At 41.9% G+C, this 16,977-nt stretch overlaps 1 protein-coding gene across 4 annotated transcripts in view; it reads right to left on the bottom strand.

Moving 5' to 3' along the window:
• MIOS (meiosis regulator for oocyte development) overlaps nt 1-12,192 on the bottom strand; it is a 34,179-nt gene extending 21,987 nt beyond the window's left edge. The window contains exons 1-4 of one of the 4 annotated variants that reach the window (XM_043462682.1): nt 11,907-12,192; nt 10,822-10,913; nt 4,900-6,244; nt 4,483-4,581 (exon numbers count right to left, since the gene is read on the bottom strand). In XM_043462682.1, the coding sequence (XP_043318617.1) occupies nt 4,483-4,581; nt 4,900-6,193 (1,393 nt within the window). In that variant the 5' untranslated portion in view covers nt 6,194-6,244; nt 10,822-10,913; nt 11,907-12,192. Of the gene's footprint in view, nt 1-4,482; nt 4,582-4,899; nt 6,245-10,821; nt 10,914-11,414; nt 11,625-11,906 lie in introns of those variants that run through there. The other 3 variants (XM_043462681.1, XM_043462679.1, XM_043462678.1) reach the window with 3 other exon arrangements.
• Nucleotides 12,193-16,977: the final 4,785 nt, after the last annotated feature.

Genomic DNA, 16,977 nt, shown 5'->3' with positions numbered 1-16,977 from the left:
CTGCAACTCTTATGTCTCCTGTACTGGCAGACGGGTTCTTTATCACTAGCATCACCTGGTAAAGTGACAAGATTGTATCCCCAAAATTTGAGACTGCCCACATATAAATAATAAAACCATCATTTTATGATGGCTGTGAGGGAAATAAGTGAAACAGGTTCACTTAAACATTAAAAAACATTAAAACTTTTGTTTCAAATCCTACATCAGGCAATCAAATACTATTTGTAGATACAAAATTTTGCATTTTTACATCTACATAATAATCCAGTGTTTATAAGAGCATTTTGTTCTCAAAAATCTAAATCCCAGATACTCTGTCCCTTAAAGTAATTCCTCTTAAAAGGCATGCTTCCTAGATCAGTTTGCCTTTCAAGTATGAAAAATATTTTCATCATGTTGGATGGAAAGCTGACCAACATTATGTAATTTTCCGCCATCTTAAAAGGAAGGAATTATACCTACTGACAACACTATTACCCTGCTTCCACAAGTTGTACAAGGCCTTCCCTCAGAGCATGCGTTCTCCTCCTGACTGAATTTGACACTTGATCCATCCTGTAAACTTGCCTCTGGTTCTTTGCTTCCTTATCTCCAGTGGTCCACACCTCCAAGATTTTACCAACTCTTATCATGGACATACTCCACATGACTCCTCCAAAGGAGCCACTTTCTAACCACAGCCTCACAGCCTTTCAGCTCCCAATCCCAACCTCGCAATCATCCTCTGACCACTTGTATTTACTTGTCAGTGTCCTGTCATCCTCCTCCCTCTCCAGCTTAGATCCCAAGGACCAACAAATGAATCAGTCTTGCCAGCACCCTTAATTCCCTCACTCCACCGTCCTTTATTCTTTCTTCAGGTAAAACAACATTGCCGCACAGTCTTCCCATTTCTCAAGACAACTCTCTCCTCTTTCCTATGTTCTGTCCACAACCTCCCTGCTCTTCTCAACAAGCAAGCCTACTATGTTGAGAAAACAGGAGCCATCAGGTGGAACACCCATCAGCTTCTGATCACTGAACATTAAACAACCTGCATAAACACCTGGGCTTCCCAGGTGGCACACTGGGAAAGAACCCGCCTGCCAATGCAGGAGACAAAACAGACATGGGTTTGATCCTTGGGTTGGGAAGACCCCCTGGAGTAGGAAATGGCAACCCACTTCAATATTGTCTCATGGAAAATTCCATGGGCAAAGGAGCCTGGTGAGTTATAGTCCAAGGGGTCACAAAGAATAGGATGCAACTGCACATGCACAGACCTTTCCCCTTCCCTCTGCCTGCTATGGAGCAGGTGTACACTCTCCTGTCTAAAGCCAGTCTATCACCTATGCTTTGGTTCCCGTTCCTAGGAATTTTGCTCTTCACGCTCTTTATTCTGCATCTTCCAACTGTGTTGTATGCATTTCTTCTCATCAGCAATTAAACATGCCTAAATCAATTCCATGTTAAAAACAAAACAGAGAAGGTCCCCATGACCCCAAATTCGAATGCTGCTATCACTGTATATCTTCTTATCCTCCTTCATATAATCAAATTTCTTTGAAGAATTAATTAAGATGGATGACCTCCTTTTTTCAACCTACATTTATCCGTTGGACATCACTATCTGGCTATCTCAAATTTGTCCCCCAAAAAACTCTTTTCTTGCTCTCAAATGAATTCTTCCTGTGCTATTCCTATCTAATTAACTGCTATTAGTATTATCCCAGTTGCCTTAGCATGCTTTCATTTTTCCTTCCCCTCCAACTCTTTCATCCAATTAATTAAAATTGTTCCACTCTCTAATCTATCCACATTTCTCTAGCTCTTCTGCCACTAACTTCAGTAAGAATTCCATCATATCTTGCCTGATTATTATGGCTTCTGGGGTCCCTGCTATCAATCTAATCCTCTCCAATCCAGTCCACACACAGACTGACAGCTCTAAAACACAAATCTCCTCTTGTTACTGCTCCCTAAAATCTTTTCTCGGGTTCCCTTTGTTAGGGATGATAACAAATAATTAATATATTTAAATATAATTTACCATCCCTTTAAATTCCCTAGCCCCTTACCACGGCTTCCAAGTCCTGGGCTGCCTTGCTGCCTCCAATCTCTCTTCACGTCCTCTCCCATGCTCTGTCCCCGCAACACTCACTGTGTCCTGTTCCCTCTCCTCTGGGCTCACAGAAGCTGCTGCTCCCTGTCTGAACCCCGTCTTTGCCTTTACCTCCTGCAAGAAACCACCACTAGTCCCTACAACCGGATTATGAATTATTCTATCCGTAACTGTCTGTTCTTCCTTGTACTATAACTTTACTTGTCCATACTCTGAACTATATGGACAATATGAGTTTGAACTGCATGGGTCCACTTATACAGAGTTTTCAATAAATATAATACCTGTATTTTCATTTTACAGATCTCTAAATTTGGGGAAAAGTTAGTGTTTGATTAAAAACCACAATATGTGGAATCAAAAGAACTAGCCTTTGAGTCCTAATTCTATCTAAACTGTTCTGGCTTCCGGTCTTTGAGTGAGTCACTTAGCAATTTCTTTGTTTTTGAGAATGAAATATAAGTATGCAAATTTTTGACTGGGGTAGAGGGATCAGCAAACCTAACCACCCCCCCACCTCCTCGTTCAAGGGTCAACTATAGACTGTAATCTTCCCAAGAGCAGGAATCATATCTCGTTCAGTCTCCATGATGAAAGAGATTTAGCTATCTTATTGATAGTTATGTCTCCAGTTTCTAGAATTCTTGGCATATAATGAGCAAGTAATAAACATCTGCCAAATGAATAAACTTACCTTACATTACAGTTGAAAGAATTAAATCAAGTAACAATAAGAAAGCAACTAGCATGATATCTAATTCATAATAGGCACTATTATTATTTGCCACCAAAGTTAAAGCTGTGCACTCTATAAACTTGTGCATTAGGCTACTGTGGGCAAGACGCTCACCACGCTGACTTACTATGTGCTGAACTATTAAAGATACAACTAGGAAGAAAGAAAAGACTGAAACCTGAGGACGGCCATCTCTGACAGTCATTTCTCTTTTTACTTCGGGGTTGCAGAAACAAAAATATGTACACCAATCCAAACCAAGCAAAAAGCCAAAAGTCCAGCAATTAGGTAGTCTTTCCAACAGTAGTCTTAATCAAACAGTTTGGGTAAAGACTACTCTTAAGTCATGATACTCAGTTTGTTTCTACTGCACCAAAAACATATAAAGATATTCCATTATTTCCCCGTGCTTTATAGGTACTTGGCTGGCTTTTCCCTGAAATATATCAAAATACAGCAAAAAACAATAAACCTCATAATACTGAGAATGCAATGTGTTCTGACCTACTATATAGCTATAAATACTGTTCATCGAGATAACACAGAATTACTGACCTTTTACTTAAATTAATAAAAATGGAAGTCTCTAATTAAACTCTTTCACTTTATTGTTTAAAATAAAAGTTACTTTTTTGGGTCGGACCTACTGAGAGAACACCAAAATGAAATAGATGATATAAGTAGTGTACTCAATCTTCAGTAATGTGAACCAAAGTAATTTAAAAGTCCTTTAAAAAATAAAATAATATAACCATTTAGTTGAAATGCTCAAACTACTCATTAAAAAAGAGCATTTTATTTTGTATTTTTTTTGTACAGTATTCATGAAAGTTCTATAAAAAACCAAGTTGGATTTATTACTTCTACTCCTATTTTTTGACTAAATCATAAGAACTACTTTTCTAGCAGCTTGACTTGTGACCAAATTTGCAGCTATCTAAAGCTAGATACCAAATGCTCGGCTGAGAAAACAACTAAAATTCACAATTCAATTCCAATAAAGACAATAGGAACAACTGTTTAAAGAAGTCAGGGAACAAATAGTAAGTCTGGCTTTCATGTCATGTTTCCTTTTTTTTTTTAACTGTTAACTAGTCTATTAATTTCAATCCTACATTAATTCATACATTTATTCAATCATCAAGGACTGAAATAGTAAGGCACTTCAGGTAAGTCCATACTTCATGTCATAGTTATACAGGCCTTGCCATTAGACAGCTAAGTGGGAGGGTTTAGGCAGCAAAATAAAAAGGGGTCTCTTTCAATTAGAAATTTTTAAATTTATTTTTTATAAAAGCAAATACTGTGATAAAATCTGAACTAACCACCAAGGAGAGCCTATAAATCCTCTAATGTAATATCTTTCAAAGTGAGTCTTCAAAAAAAAAGTGAATAAATTAATGACTAGATTTAGAAAGTCAACTATCCCTTCAATGAACCAAGACTCCCTCCAAAAAGAATTTTACATATATAAAAAATTATGCATTTAACTCAATTCACTAAAATATCCAGTCAGAAACAATGCAATAAAAAAAACCAGCCAGATATTACAGTATCCTGAAGTAACTAAATATGGGGAAAAAATAAAAGAGAACAAAAATTAAACACATATTGCATAAAATAAAAACAGAATTTTTCTTACCCAAAGATGATTTTACAATTGATTTAATTCCTGCATAAACCAATGATCCTTTGTTGCCTGGAGATTTCTGATCCATATCTTCCGTATACTGCTTCATAAGTATTTAAATGCATAGGAAATACTAGTGATGAAGCATAATAAAGTATTTCAAAACTAAATTTATTTTCATTTGGAGCCAATTTATAAAAGGCGTCAGTTCTACTCTGTTATAGAGATCTACTTTTCTTCCTCCTACTCAATCTGCAAGGCAGTATCTCAAGTTCAACAGTTTTACACAATTTTACTTTGTGATCTTAGTATTATGACTTGTATTTGCACACAAAACAATCAGCATGATATTTACAGACTGACCTTTCGGCAAACCTCAAGAACATTTCTGTCTGATTCATCTCACAGAACTCACCACACAAAGGATATAGTGTAGCGTGTACCAGAGTGACTTGAGCTGGGGATCCTCATTTCCAGCTAAAACGTGGTTTCTCCACACCTGCTCTGTATCAAGCCCATACCTTGATAAAGCCCGAAGGCGCATCTTCGTTGCTATGTCCTTTTCTAAAGAATTATCATTTTCTTCTTCTGCACATTCATACAAATGACGACCACAAGCCCACATCAAAGATGTAATTGGGCTCCAGGCAAGAGAGATCCTTTCAAAAACAGTGAAGTCAGACATTGTCCGGTTAGGAGTTACAACTATCATTCGATTTTGACTTGTCGGATGCCAAGCAAAGGAAGCAATGTAATTGTCACAAGGTTGCACACTTCTTTCAATTATTGTGGGTTCAGTTTCATCACCAATGGGAGTGGGTGTGTGCTGCATATCATATAATCTAATAATGTTACTATCCCTTGTTAAAGTGGCAAGCAGACCAGTTCTAGTTGGGCACCAGGCTACTTTTGTTAAGGGCTTTGGTTGCTCAGTCAAAGTCAAAACTGGCTTCTCAAATTTCCTAAGATCCCATATTGCGACCTGACCTTCATAGAAGGAAGCAACACGATCATGGAAGTAGGGGTCTACTGTAACGCCCTGAACAGCTTTCGTATTCACAAACATCTTTTGACTTGTATTCCGAAGATCAAAAATGGCCAGGTTACGATGCATACCAGCAAGCAGAAGTTTCTGGTCTCGTGGAAGCCAACAGAGAGACAGACAAGCATCGTTCTGTCCTAATTCGTAAAGTGGTTTTGTTACTAATAACGATGTTTCAGTTTCACCTACTGAGAGTCTTACTTTCTCCATGGGAACTATATCAGGGGTGTATTTGCTGCAGATATCCCAAATCAGCACTGAAAAGTCAGCTCTGTGTTTATCTAGACCAGCAGCAAGCCAGTTACTATCCAGTGGGTTCCATGCAAGGGTATTGCATTGTCGTGCGTGTTTTGGAACAAATTCTTTTCCTATCAAATCTCTGAACTTTGAGTTATGATCTTGACCAAGACTTGTCAGTACGACTCGACCATTTGCTTGTCCAACTGCTAGGAGACATTCAGGATCATAACTGAGATACCAGGCAACACATTTCATGTACGGGGTTTCTGAATTTATTGATAGTAATGTAGCTGCAGAGTCTTCAGATAAACGTAGAGATCCAGCTTTGAGTTCTGAATTCACAGTAGATTCCACATGATAAAGACTAAGTTCAGAGTCACATACAACAAATCTATCAACCTGGTGTGGCGCCCACAATATATCAGGTTTGGTACCGCTCATGTTTATTGATGATCTCAGAGAGTCCAGTTAGGTCCATTCACTGAAAATCTGCTTAAAAATAAAAAGTTTTAAAATGTTAACGAAATACAATTCTAAGCTGGATTTAGAAAGTCAGGAAATTTTCTATTAGAAATCTGTATTGAATTCAAGACAGCATTTATTAATAAAAAGAGGAAAAGAAGGACTTCTTCCAGTAAGTTGAGCCGGTAGGAATCTGAGAACTTCATTCTGGTTTTATTTCCCATGATCAATTATCTTAACTGCACTATTAACAGTACCTTCAATCAGGGTTGACATAACTTCAGGTGGTGAGTAAATTAATAAGCATCATCCCTTTGAAGGGGATAAAACTTTAAAGGGTTACCGCACCTAAGTAATCACGTACCTAGGGAACAAAGCTGCACTACCCAACAGAACCTTCTGCAGTGACAGAAATGTTCTCTCTGAACTGTCCAATGTGGTAACTATTAGCCACACTGGCTACTGAGCACTAGAAAATGTGGCAGTGCAAAGTTTAAATTTTAGTTAAATTAATTTTTATATAAATAGCCACATGAGGCCACCATAATGGACAATGCAGATCTGAAATAAAAGCCATGAGTCTCCTCAAATTTCAATGGTAAGAAGCAGGAATATACTGAGTTTCAGTCCTAGCTCTGACATATACTATACAGATAGTATAGTAAAGGCTCATAAAAGGTCTTTTGTGTTCGGGGGTCCTTTTGTTTTCTCATCTATACAGCTTAAGGATTAGGTTAAGACTAGTGTTTCCCAAACTTCAGTCATTCACCTACCCCCTGTGCCCTTTTTAATGTTTTTTCTTAAACTGACTCATTCTTAAAATCTGAAAATCAATTTTGCTTTCATCGTAAGGTCCATGAATCATGAATATGACATGTCAAATATATTTTTCTAACATACACTGAATAAATATATAACTACTAAAAATCAACTGGGTTACCTAAAATCATCCTGCTTATGACCAGTAAGATATACTGCACACTGGGAAACTGAATGAGCAATAGAGGCTTTTTCAATTTTCAATTCTATAACTTTTGAATAGGTATTGAAACAGGATTTTTTAAAAGGTTAACTATTCTAGTAGAAGTTTAAGCACATAGGCACTAGAAATAGTTATGCTAAAAATGGTTAGTTTAAAAATACAAGCTGCTTACAAAAACGTAAACTTTTGTTTTTCACTGAGTCTGGCTAGAGGTAAATACGGATTAAAAAACAAACAAAGATACTCATAATCTTCATGGCAACCGGTATCTGTACACCCATGTTGTCAGTTCTTAAGACGCAAAGTCAGGGTTCATTCATGTATGTCCTGTACCAGATGCAGAGCCTGGCACAGACTCCTAATAAAGATATTCTAAATAAATTCAGCTCAAACATACTTAACTTTTTGATCTTGCAAGTTTTAGCCAGGAATTAGCAGTCTAGCATTTCAACAGACTCACAAAATTTAGATGACTGGGAAAAGCCTTTAAGAATTCTAATATTGCCTTATTTCCTTCCTTAATAGGTCTGAAGCCCAAGATCAGTCACTTTAATTATATTCTTACTAGCACCCTCAACTTCTTCATTTCCCTGCCACTCCAGGCTTGCCTCCCCCAACGCTAACTCAACTGAATTATTCACTGTCTTCTTTCCTCCACCCAGGCTGCCGAGTCTCAGGGCTCTGCATACTGGCTCCATAAAAAAATAACAGACAACATGTCTGGCTTGTGGAGCTGTCTCAGCAATTCTTTTATTCATCTTCCTACTCTGGCCTTTATGAAATTCATCATTATGTAACATCAAAGTGATCTTAATAAAACACAAACTTATCCAGGTTATCCAACTCCTGCTTAAAACCCTCTCATGGTTTCCAACTGCTCTTTGTACAGACTTCCAACTCTTCAATATAACCTATAAAACCCTATACTGCTCCAGCCTCAATGCACCCCCTTCCCCTCCCTGCTAACTGTGCTCTAGCTATACTATCCCTCTTCTCAGTTCCTAGGACGTGACCCTCCACCCCCACTGCCACACCTCTGCAAACGTTTCTTCTGCCTTCAGCAGTCTCCCCTCCCTTCCTGGCCAAGTTAAAACCTGCTCAGCCTTAAATCAACCACCCTCTACCCTCTCCCGAATCTAAAGCAGGTTACTCAGATATATACTCTCATCGAATCACATTCCTCCCTTTTAAATCACCCTCTCCATCTCTCCTACTAAATTATAAACTGCCTGAGAGTACAGAAACTATCTTCTGCTCTCCATGTGAACCTCCAGTACCCAGCACAGTATGAGGCACGTAGTAGAGACTTAGTAATTACTTGTTAAGTAAATGCATTTGTTAAATGCTTCCTCTGACCTTTCTCACACTGCATTCTCCAAGTTGTATCAATCTCCCCACGCATGCACCCCTGCCCTTTCTAGTAGGTGTTGGCTCCAGCCAAAAACTAAGAGGTCACTGTCACAACTGGTTTGTCTGTTGGGTAAGGGCCTACAGTGAGCAGCCCTGAGAAGACCGCTCTATACTTGCTTTCATTTATTCTGAAGATATTTACTGGGCCTCTATATTCCAGACACAGTTCTAAATGCTGGGAACACAGCAGTAAACAGGGACAGATATTTTAGCAACCAGATACCCATCCTGGCTGCTATGGACTGAACTGTGTCCTCCCAAAATCTTTATGCTGAAGCCCCAATTACTCCACATGACTGTCTTAGAGACAGAGTCTTTAAGGTTATTAAGCTTAAGGCTAAACAAAGTGATAAGGTAAAGCCCTGATCTGAAAGAACTGGTGTCCTTAAAAGAAGATGAAGAGATACCAAAGCTCTCTCCCCAGTGAGTACAAAGGCAGCTGTCTGGAGTATAGGTTTCACCAGAATCAGACCATTCTGGCACCCAGATCACAGACTTACAGCATCCAAAACTGTAAGAAAACAAATTTATATAATTTAAGTCAACCAATCTATGGCATTTTTTTTCCCCCAATTGTGGGTGGCACTAGTGGTAAAGAACCTGACTGCCAATGCAGGAGACATAAGAGAGACGGGTTTGATCTCTGGGTCGGGAAGATCCCCTGGAGGAGGGCGTGGCAACCCACTCCAGTAGTCCTGACTGGAGAATCCCATGGACAGAGGAATCTGGCAGGTTACAGTTCAGAGGGTAGCAGAGTCAGACACAACTGAAGGGACTTAGTGTTCGTGCGTGTGCGCGCACACACACACACACACACACACACACACACACACACACAAGCTAATTAACACACTAGTATAATAAAGCCTGTATTCTTGTGCTGAAGTTATGCCCAATCTCAAAGACAATTTAAAAATTTAAGAAGAAGAAAAGGCACCTTGTGTAACAGGAAGTAGCTAAGAAAACACAAAGGAGGAACAGATACTGCCAAATGAGGCTTCATTCATACTCACGCCCTTGTAAACAGAGGAAACCTCTCAACTGGAGGTATCCCAAGATCTGGCCCTTCTTCTTATCTCGCTAAAAGACAAATACTAAAGCAAGCACACGTATCATATAGGCTTCCATCCCATAACTGTACTCCTTACACAAATGACCTATGGTAAGAAAATGCGGTGCCACATGGCAAAATCCAATTAAAAAAAAAAACAGAAAGTGTTACTATAATTTTAAAAAATATTTAATTTACATGACTCACAATTAAGAATCACCTATAATTCTTCTCATATTATGTATATATTTATATTACCATCCACAAATCTGACGACAGTAATTCATACAGAATCAGAATTCATATGGAATTTGAGAGTTGAGTCTAGCAAACCCTGCTTAATTCACATAGGAGTACAGAGAGGACCAGATGTTTTGATTCTTCCCCAACACCTCCCTACTCCATCCTAGATTCCAGCACAGAGAAAGGATCACTACAGCATGTGCAGGGCCCCCTCCCCCACTTATCCAAAACATACTAAGAATTTCAAGACCATGACAGAAGAGCACCATAGCAAGCGCCAGGCCTTCTAAAGATGGGCCCTGACAATGTCTGCACAGGTCACATACCATGAAACCAGCCCTGAATACATAGGTACATCTATACCCTCTTAAAAAACATACAGGTGACCCTTGAACAACTAGGCGGTTAGGTAACTAACCCTGAAGCACAGTCCACAGAACTTATAGCTGGCCCTCTGTACGCGTTGTTTCTCTATATCTGTGGTTCCACAACCTCAAATTAACCAACTGTGGACCCTGTAGCACTGTGGTATTTACCACTGGAAGAAACCCATGTATAACCCCTGCTGTTGAAGAGCCAACTGTTTTTCTTTTCCATCCAACATACAATACAGACAGATCCTGGCTCCTCAACAAAGACCACCAGGAATATGGTGAAGAGCAGAACATCTGCAGCCCCTTACTAGCTTGACCCTAACAACTACCTGAAAACGCCAAGACTATAAAATAGAGCATCTCTTATCTCCATCTCACATAGTGACAATCAAATTAAACGAATTCTTTGCATCGAAAACATGTCAGTATCACTACGATTCTCTTCAAAAGCCCTGGAAATTAATGCTTTCAAATGCTGGAGACACCAAGAAACTGGGGGCAGAGGGGTGGAATTTGCCATAATTACAGCTTATATTTAGATCCTCACCTTCAAGTATAACAAGGGCTCACTTCCCAGCAATGGTTTCTGTGCAAAGGAAAGCCATGTTGATGATTCTGTGTTCCTCACCAGATGTTCATCTGTAATAGCATGGTCCAACAGAAACACAGTGTTAGCCATATAACTTAAACTTTTCTAATAGTCACATTGAAAAATAAAAAGAAATCAATCAAATCTAATTTAACAATATATTTAACCCGACATATCAAAAATATTATCCTTTCACCATGCCATCCGTGTAACATTTATTAATGAGACACATACTTTTCTTCTAGTACCAAGTCTTGGGAATCCAAGGTGTATTCTACACTTTCAGCAGATCTCAACCCTGTGTGGCTAGTGGACAGTGAAGCGCTATATAATATTAAGTGTACAAGATATCCAATCACCTTTTTACATCTTGTTCCCTTTTCTACCTGTCTCAGTACGAGACGTAGTAACAGCAGGAGCTGTAAGAAATTTCTACTATCACCATCTTCAAGGAGATGTTCTGTATAACTCCAAATTACCCTTAAAATATAGCTATAAAAAAGACTGCAAAGGCAGTCACTTTCTAAGTGATTTAGGAAGGCTCGTGGCACCTGTGAGAAGCTTTATCCTCTCACGGAATTTTCACGACTCCGTACAGGCAGCGAACAGCGCCACCCGGGTGACAGGCCCTTGAAGAAGTATTCAATACAGTACAAGGGGAGCACGGCTGGTAGCAGCGCCGGGTAAGGCAGGAATCTGCGGGCGGCTCCCACGCTCCAGACACGCTGAGCCTCTCGTCCACGCCGAGGACGCGGTTCCGCACAAACCCGGCGCCGCGGAGGCTGCAGCGCGGACACAGCTCCGGGAGGAGGAACCCGCGCGCCACCGGCCGCTCGCAGCTCCGAGGCCGGGCCCGCCGCGGTTATCCTGCAGCGCGGAAAGCGACTCCCCGCGTCTCGGCTCGGAGGAGGCCCCCCGGGTCCGCACTCGTCCGGGCTTTTCAACTGGGCTTTCCCGAGCGCCTGGAGGCCGTCCCAGCGCCCCCGAGCCCTCGACTCGAGCCTCCCAGAGCCGAGAGCGGAGCCCGGGCCGCACTCACCGACCTGGGAGACAGCGCGGCCGTCGTACTGCCGCTTCCGGCCTAGTCACCGCCCCTCCCGCTGGGGGAGTCCACACACGGGGAAGATGGCGGCTGCGCCGGCGCGGGCAGTAACCTGGCTACCCGGCCTGGGTCCACTTCCCGACCACCCAGCCTCGTGGACGCGCGGACGCGCCTCGGCCTCGGAAGGGGAGTTCCCAACTGCGAGCCCCGCCCGCGGCGATCCTGGGAGTCGCCCCGCCCCGGGGCGTGGTCACTGCTCCGGAGGTCCCGGAGGTTCGGAGCTCCCGGCGACCCGCAGGCCCCGCCTGCTGCCTAGGCGCTCTGGTCCACCTCCGCAGGCTCCGCCCCTTGAGCGCGGCGGCCCACCTCCGCAGGCCCCGCCCCACCGCCGCAGGCCCCGCCCCACCGCCGCAGGCCCCGCCCCACCGCCGCAGGCCCCGCTCCCTGCGCGCGTGGGTTGGATCTAGGGCGCTTGGACCCAGACCGCTTCACCGAGTTGTTTCAGATTTCAAGGGCTTTAGAAGTTTTAGCTTATTTAATCAGTCTAAGTTTCCATTAAAAATTTATTTGCGGGCCATCGACGTAGCAGAAAATCCAGGATACTTGGTTCACAATTCATTCACTCACTCCACAAAGACGTCCCGAGTGCCTGTGTATTTGCTGTAATGCTGGGGACACTGGACTGAGCAATAAAGACGTGTGTTTGTGTGTGTCTGAAATGTTTCCTTGAGGACTGCTGGGCTGAGACAAGAAGGACGAAGAGGTGCTAGGAAAGGGAACAGGGCAGAGGGGTTGGAAGAGAAGAGCCTTCTAGAGCAGAGGAAGAGAAAGTGCAGGGTCAGGAGGGCACATATCAGTGGGGAAACGGAAGTGGGGATAGATTAAGATGATATATTAGCGTTGGGAAACCAGCTTAGTGGGTCTGGCTGAACTTTTCCCTAAAGGCATTAGTACAGTCATTGAACGTTTTTAATCAGAGTGGTGTAGTCAATTTTTACGGGAGAGAAGGGGAAGGGATAAGGTAAGTATCCAAATGAGAGATGATGGTTACCCATAATACCAGTGGTAGGGAGGGTGGTGATGGAGAGAAGTGTATGGCTTGGGGAATATATAGAAGTTGGGATGATTATGGGAGTGAGGGAGAAAGACGCTTCTAGGTTTCTGGCTCCCATAGTTGAACAAATGATGCTGCCACAGGTGTTACAAAGCTGACAGAGACTTTCTTCAGATGTCCCGCCATCTTTGCTTGTCTGTTCTTAGTTTAAAGGGCATGATTTGGGGCTTGTGGTGATTCATATAAACAGCATGCTGAGCTTAGTTCTGATAATCTTCAAGGCAGATAATTTGGGTAAGAGGAAGAGTCTGCAGCAAGTATTGCCTGTGAAGGTCTGAGGCTCCCTTTCCCTCCTGCCATTGGAGAAGTGGAGGCTAAAGAAAGTGCTGAGCACTGAGGCAAGACACCACCGGATTCATCACTTCCAACACTATCTTGCCATTCTTCTCAATGGTGTTGGTCCTGGCCCCAAATCCCCAACATCAGTACAAGTTCCCTCCATCTTCACTCCTACCACACAAAGCTGAGGGGAACATCCCCCCCACAAACTCAGGAGGAGACCTTGCTTCCTACTTCAGAAAGGAAATTAAAACTGTTAGTTAGGAATTCCCACAGCCTTCCCCTACCTCTTCATTCACTCCCATTTTTACCTCCTTATAGCTGACATATAGGAAAAGGAGGGGCCCTATATGCCTTTACTCCTGGGACCTTACACCATCAATTTTCTCCTTCCCCATGAGTCTTCAACATCCTCATTTCTACTGGCTCTTTACCATCAACGTACAGTTGAGTCACTCCTTCTCCTCCAAGGAGAGGACCACACTCACTCTCTCTATCCCACATCCTCCTGTTTCCCCTAAATTCAGGCCACTCAGGCTTTCATGCCCACCATCCCATAACTCACCATCTCATTACTAACTCAATGGACATGAATATGAGCAAACTCTGGGAAATAGTAGAGGACAGAGGAGCCTCACATATTGCAGTCCATGGGGTCTCAAAGAGTTGAACATGACTTAGCGACTGAACAACAATAACAACAATTCTGTTAAAATGGCTCTTTACTTGCCCGTTGCTGTCATCCTCTTCTGGAATATATGTTCCACATCCTCATGTTTTCTTCTGTTAAACCACCACCCACACATGTCAGCAAGGCACTTGGTGATCCAGTCAGGATGACCATTCCTTGGCTTCCCTTTCGGCTAGGCATGGCTTTATCAAAAAAGACCCAGAGACTTAGAGAATGAACTTAGGGTTACCAGGGGAGAGGGGGGAGAGGGAGAGTTAGGGAGGGAGGTTAGGATTGACATGTACACACGGCTATATTTAAAACGGAGAAGAGTCAGACACCTCTTATCAACTGAACAACCACCACTACCGCTAACTAAGACCTACTGTATAGTATCAAGAACACTGCTCAATATTATGAAACAACATAAATGAACAAAGAATTTGAAAAAGAACAGATTACATGCATCAGTTCAGTTCAGTTCAGTCACTCAGTTGTGTCCGACTCTTTGCGACCCCATGGACTGCAGGACACCAGGCTTCCCTGTCCATCACCAACTCCTGGAGTTTACTCAAACTCATGTCCATTGAGTCGGTGATGCCATCCAACCATCTCATCCTCTGTTGTCCCCTTCTCCTCCCACCCTCAATCTTTCCCAGCATCAGGGTCTTTTCAAATGAGTCAGTTCTTCACATCAGGTGGCCAAAGTATTGGAGTTTCAGCTTCAGCATCAGTCCTTCCAACAAATATTCAGGACTGGTTTCATTTAGGATGGACTGGTTGGATCTCCTTGCAGTCCAAGAGACTCTCAAGAGTCTTCTCCAACACCACAGTTCAAAAGCATCAATTCTTCAGCCCTCAGCTTTCTTTATAGTCCAACTCTCACATCCATTCATGACTACTGAAAAAAACCATAACTTTGACTAGACACATCTTTGTTGGCAAAGTAATGTCTCTGCTTTTTAATATGCTGTCTAGGTTGGTCATAACTTTTCTTTCAAGGAGCAAGTGTCTTTTAATTTCATGGCTGCAGTCACCATCTGCAGTGATTTTTGAGGCCCCCAAAATAAAATCTCTCACTGTTTCCACTGTTTCCCCATCTATTTGCCATGAAGTGATGGGACCAGATGCCATGATCTTAATTTTCTGAATGTTGAGTTTTAAGCCAACTTTTTCACTCTCCTCTTTCACTTTCATCAAGAGGCTCTTTAGTTTTTCTTCACTTTCTTCCATAAAGGTGGTATCATCTGTGTATCTGAGGTTATTGATATTTCTCCCAGCAAACTTGATTCCAGCTTGTGCTTCATCCAGTCCAGCATTTCTCATGATGTACTCTGCATATAAGTTAAATAAGCAGGGTAACAATATACAGCCTTGATGTACTCTTTTCCCAATTTGGAACCGGTCTGTTGTTCCATGTCCAATTCTAACTGTTGCTTCCTGACCTGCAAACAGATTTCTCAAGTGGCAGGACAGGTGGTCTGGTATTCCCATCTCTTTAAGAATTTTCCACAGTTTGTTGTGATCCACACAGTCAAAGGCTTTGGCATAGTCAATAAAACACAAGTAGATGTTTTTTGAACTCTCTTGCTTTTTTGATGTTCCAGTGTTGGCAATTTGATCTCTGGTTCCTCCACCTTTTCTAAATCCAGCTTGAACATCTGGAAGTTCACAGCTCAAATACTGTTGAAGCCTGGCTTAGAGAATTTTGAGCATTACTTTACTAGCATGTGAGATGAGTGCAATTGTGTGGTAGTTTGAGCATTCTTTGGGATTGCCTTTCTTTGGGATTGGAATGAAAACTGACCTTTTCCAGTCCTGTGGCCACTGCTGAGTTTTCCAAATTTGCTGGCATATTGAGTGTAGCACTTTCACAGCATCATCTTTTAGAATTTGAAATAGCTCAACTGGACTTCCATCATCTCTACTACCTTTGTTCGTAGTGATGCTTTCTAAGGCCCACTTGACTTCACATGTCTGGCTCTAGATGAGTGATCAACCATCGTGGTTATCTGGGTCATGAAGATCTTCTTTGTATAGTTCCTATGAAGACCTATAAAACCTAGAACTAACACCCCAAAAAGATATCCTTTTCATTATAGGGGACTGGAATGCAAAAGTAGAAAGTCAATAAATACCTGGAATAACAGGAAAATTTGGCCTTGGAGTACAGAATGAAACAGGCCAAAGGCTAATAGAGTTTTGCCAAAAGAACACACTGGTCATAGCAAACAACCTCTTCCAACAACACAAGAGAAGACTCTACACATGGACATCACTAGATGGTCAATACTGAAATCAGAGTGATTATATTCTTTGCAGCCAAAAATGGAGTCGCTCTATACAGTCAGCAAAAAACAAGACTGTGGCTCAGATCATGAACTCCTTATTGCCAAATTCAGACTTAAATTAAAGAAAATAGGGAAAACCACTAGACCATTCAGGTATGACCTAAATCAGATTATATGCATGTGAGTGAAAGTCGCTCAGCTGTGTCTGACTCTGTCACCCCATGGACTATACAGTGCACGGAATTCTCCAGGCCAGAATACTGGAGTGCGTATCCTTTCCCTTCTCCAGGTGATCTTCCCAACCCAGGGATCAAACCCAGGTCTCCCACATTGCAGGCAGATTCTTTACCAGCTGAGCCACAAGGAAAGCCTGATTACATGCATATGTATAACTGAATCACTTTGCTGTATACCTTAAATCAGCACGAAACTGTTAATCAACTGTACTCCAGTATAAAAAAAAAGTTAAGGAAAAAAAAAAAACAAAACTGACCAGTAAGATGTGAGTAGAACTGGATGGTGCCCCTCAAAAGGGAAGCTTCTCACTGTCTACTTCCTCTTTTTTCTTCCTCCCTGGAAAATGGCAAAAAGAAATAGTATGTGCTCAGTAAAAATCTGTTGAATAACTCCTAAACTAGTATCTTTCTCTGATCCATGTTCCCCTCCTGCTAATATCTTTTTCTCTCCTTTTTTCCATCCATGCTTTTGTGAAAGTGCG

Source organism: Cervus canadensis, chromosome 3 (assembly GCF_019320065.1).
Source record: "Cervus canadensis isolate Bull #8, Minnesota chromosome 3, ASM1932006v1, whole genome shotgun sequence".
Taxonomy (NCBI): domain Eukaryota; kingdom Metazoa; phylum Chordata; class Mammalia; order Artiodactyla; family Cervidae; genus Cervus; species Cervus canadensis.
Note: the sequence above shows the minus strand (reverse complement) of the source record. Positions and strands in the feature narration are given on the sequence as shown.